This window comes from Chinchilla lanigera, unplaced genomic scaffold (genome assembly GCF_000276665.1).
Source record: "Chinchilla lanigera isolate Chin_1 unplaced genomic scaffold, ChiLan1.0 scaffold00031, whole genome shotgun sequence".
Classification (NCBI taxonomy): Eukaryota; Metazoa; Chordata; class Mammalia; order Rodentia; family Chinchillidae; genus Chinchilla; species Chinchilla lanigera.
This window is the reverse complement of record NW_004955432.1, coordinates 22,117,486-22,121,725: the sequence shown is the minus strand read 5'-3', so window position 1 is coordinate 22,121,725 and position 4,240 is coordinate 22,117,486. Positions and strand designations below refer to the sequence as shown.

The 4,240-nt window shown below is 35.2% G+C and overlaps 1 protein-coding gene across 1 annotated transcript in view; it reads right to left on the bottom strand.

Moving 5' to 3' along the window:
• Positions 1 to 4,007: 4,007 nt before the first annotated feature.
• Positions 4,008 to 4,240, bottom strand: part of LOC102005291 (transcription initiation factor TFIID subunit 4-like) — a 16,619-nt gene continuing 16,386 nt past the window's right edge. The window contains exon 4 of the mRNA XM_013515921.1: positions 4,008 to 4,199. Within this exon, the coding sequence (XP_013371375.1) occupies positions 4,008 to 4,199 (192 nt within the window). The remainder of the gene's footprint in view (positions 4,200 to 4,240) is intronic.

Sequence of the window (4,240 nt, the reverse complement as noted above, 5' to 3'; positions counted from 1 at the left end):
TTCAAGAAATAGAATCCATTGCTTTAGTATTTCTTTATGCTACAAGGTACAATTGCCTATTCACCAAACCCTCTGATGTCATGTTTTCTTCCCAATTCTTCAATTATGGTCATCAAGTGCTTGAATGTGTTTTAACTGTTTAATTCTTATTTCACCCTCCAAGAACAGTAATATAATTACCCTTATTTCATATATGGAGAATTTCAAAACAGATATTTGCAAGTAGCTTTTTCTGGGACACACAATTAGTTGTTGTGCTAGAATTCAAGCATTAGGTACATAGAGGAAAACTTCATAAATTTAATCTGCATGCTGTACTCCTGTGATTAAAAGGAGCTACTCAAACATATTTCTATCTCATTTTCAATGTCTCATGTATAACTATAGAACGATCCTCAGTTTCTCACATATGTCATATCTTTAGCTATAGATTATTTTAGATTTCTGCTTATTTTAAAAATAAAAATGATACCCAGATGGAATCAAAGAACTTAAAGCTAGTTTTTAAGCTCTTTGTTAAGGTCTTGTGAAATGCATTAGAGATCAAATGAAGTATAAGTTAAAAAAGCATTGATTTTTCTAGTTACTCCATATAATTGTTTTCATTGGATAAGTAGTAAATTTGTACATTCATGATACTGGACTTCAAAACATTTTTAATATTTGTGAATGTTATCAACTATATCAACTTCAAAACATTTTTAATATTTGTGAATGTTAGTTTACTTCAAAGACATAGTAAAATAACAGGTATGACTAACTATTAGTCATACCTATATGTATCTACTATATCAACTTCAAAACATTTTTAATATTTGTGAATGTTAGTTTACTTCAAAGACACAGTAAAATAACAGGTATGACTAAGCATATAACTATCCCAAAGAAATATAACAAGACTTCCAGTCTTCTATAAATGTTTTGTGAAAATATATTAAAACATTATTTCTCATTAATCATTGAATCTATTTGCTGACCTAGGCAGAAATGTCTTTGCAGAATCGAAGAGTTAGAGATGTGAGCTTCAGTGAGCTAACGGTAAGCAAGTTACAAAGTCTAAAAACTCATATTCCATACAAGTTTATTTACAAAGGCCATGTTAAGTATTTATGGGAAACAAGAATAGGGGTATTAGTAAAGAAAGAAGTACCATTAAATTTCATGGAAACACATTTTCCAAATGGAAGTTTGGTGTAGTTTTTTTAAAACTGGAAAGTTAATAAAAATATAACATTTAGCTAAATGTTTGTTTCGTAACCCAAATTCCACTGTGAATGTCTGTGAAGGGTACTTTGAGATGTGTCTCAATACTGGTCTGTGGAAATAGCTTGGTAAGATGATTGTTAGATAATTTTCTCAAAGAATCCCCCTTCCTCATTTGTTTATTCAGTATTTGTAGTAGACACGTTCATTCGTAGTGGTGGGTGGTTTAAAAGAATGACTTCTTGTCTGTTAAAAGTAAACTATCACTATGGAAAAAAGGGGCTTCAGTTTTTATGCTCTAATGTCTAAAACCACAGCTGAACATGTTTTTTCAAACTGTGTCATTACCAGTCTTTGAGATAATCCCATCCTGAAGTGCAAATGTGTGACTCCACTGCTGAACAGTACTCATCATTATTTTCTTGATTAGCTCTCAGATATTTCTCAAAGCCTCTTCTGGGTTGTGACACTCATTCAATTGCACAGAACAGAAAACTGCCTTTGATAAAAATCAATAGCACTCACATTATTTCCTCAGCACACAGACAGCTGGCATATTTGCATTGTAAAAATTGAAGGGCTCGATCTTCATGTGAAGATAGCTGGCTCATATTCTTTTTGATGTGTAGATATCTGGCTCGCAGTATGCTGATAATCTTATATGCCACCTTATGCCAAGTTGGATTTTGAGTTATGCTGATTAATAATGCTACTATTCCTATTGCTATTGGTGAACAGGAGGAAATCACAACTGTCCTAGTAAGTTCCAAATGTATGCAACATAGTAAACTGCCTTCATCTTTATTTAGATATATATTTATGTATTCAATGTGTCATTAAGTTTTTTATACTTAAGAGCACTAAGCTATTTAGGCTTCTTGATGTAATTTAAAAACATTTTTTCTTTCATTTGTCTGCATCTACAAATGAATGAAGTTTGTAAAATTATATAAACAAGCTCAGTAAGAAAAAAGCCAATTATATTCACAGGTGGCGAATGTTGGTTAGGCATTTGCCACTTTCTGTCCCATGATTTCCTTCTTCACTTACTATAGTCAGAGGCAAACTCAGACTTTTCCTCTAATAGGGTCCTAGGAAGCCAGAAGCAGCCAGACAGGGATGGTGTGGAGAGAAAACCAATCCATGATGAACAGGTCAGTACAGACAGAACAAGACCTATTATGATCCAGTAGTTTTTCATTGTATCTATATTTGTAGCCAAAATAGATATACTCTTAAATTAAGCTGAAGTAAATGAGCCTTCACTTGTAAAGGAAGATAGATAAGATCCCCCAAAAGTTATTTATCTTCATTTTTCTAAATTCTCTTACTTCCCTAGAAGCATAGAAATTATGTCCTCATATTATGCAATCTGTTTTGGAAAGGGAAGTTAGCAAGGTCTCTGGCCTCAGGAATTCCCTCCCACAAGAAGTGTGGCCTTGCAGCTAAAGGACGGGTCCATCAGAGGAAGTCTGTGGCAGCTTTTCAGTAGGTCAGGGAAGCACAACCTGACCTAGAGGGTGCTTTTCTGTGGAGGAACCAGGCTGGCTAAGAATAAATATGAACTGTGTAACAGCCAAGACACAAATGAGTTCCTCATGTCATATTAATTTATTTTAGGGATGCTTTTTCTTTGTAACTTATGTATTCTTGTTGTAAATTTCACTGGTGGCCCCCAAAACAGTTGACAACACCTATTAAGTTTGAGAATTATTTGTATGTATGTGAGCGGAGTAAGAAAAATGCACTCAAACAAGAATATAGTACCTGACCTACACCAAAACACCCAATCCAGCCAGGCATACCATATGTAAAAGTGTTAGGTCTATAATTTCCACCAAGAGTAACATGTTTCCTATTGGGGTGCAATAGTATTTCCAATGTGCCCTGCACAATGTAAGTTCTTGAGGAATGGCTATTGAGTGGTTGAGCTTAAAAACTTTCACAGTTGAAGTTTTACTAAAATGTCCACAACTAATTTGAGAAATATATAAGGCTTTCTATATAGAAAATCAAAAGATAAGAAAATCAATTAGAATTTAAGAGGATATTTTAACAATAAAATGAAGTGATCAGATGTAGAAGTCTACAAAAAACCAATAATTTTCTTAGCATTAGCAATAATTAATTAGAAAACATAACGACAAGAGAGATCTCATTCACAACAGCAGTGAAACATGTTTTATACTTAGAATTAAATAGAAAATATGTAAGATTTCTCTGAGTTACTTAAAACCTATATAAATATAATTCTATCCCCTATTTTTTTAGTAGGAAGATTTAGCATTGTAAAAATGTTGAGAACTTGGTTCTCAAACACGTGGAAGAAAACACAGTAATGATTAGTAACTTGATTTTTTTTAAAAAAAAGTAATAATGAGATTTGACCTACCAATAACCAGATAGTATAAATCAATTAAAATAGTGTATTTTGGTGTAGATGTAGACAAATAACAACAGAAAAGAAGTAAAAACTGAAAACATATAAGAATATAGCTTATAATAAAGGCGGCATCTCCAGCTAGTAAAAGTTTCCTAGATTTCTCATAAGTTGTGTTAGGACCAATGGCTAATCTTTTAGGGAGAAACGTAAACTCAGAATTTATATGTTATTTGTTTTTTTTTTTGTACCGGGAATTGAACTCAGGACCTTGTGCTTGCCAGGCAGACGCTTGTGCCTCTGAGCTATATCACCAGCTCAGAATTTATATGAACAGCAAAAAAATACATGTAAGACGCAATTCAGAGAATAATTGTTAAAAACAAATGATTGGCGTGTTTGTCTCAGGTGAACCCGAAGGCACTCATTGTGGACGGGCTCGCTGCCGGGGACGCCAGGCAGGAGCAGGTGGAAGAGCGCATGCGCACATGGCGGAGCTGGGGAGCTCGGTTACTTCCGGCTTTGGCGCAGCTACTTCCGGTTGGGGCCGGGCGGTCACCCGCTGTGGGCGACGCGGCAGCGGTGGGGGAGCGGAAGGCGGAGCCGCGCACGAGGACTGGGAGGTGGTGGGGGCCGAGGAAAGCGCCAGGCGAGGCC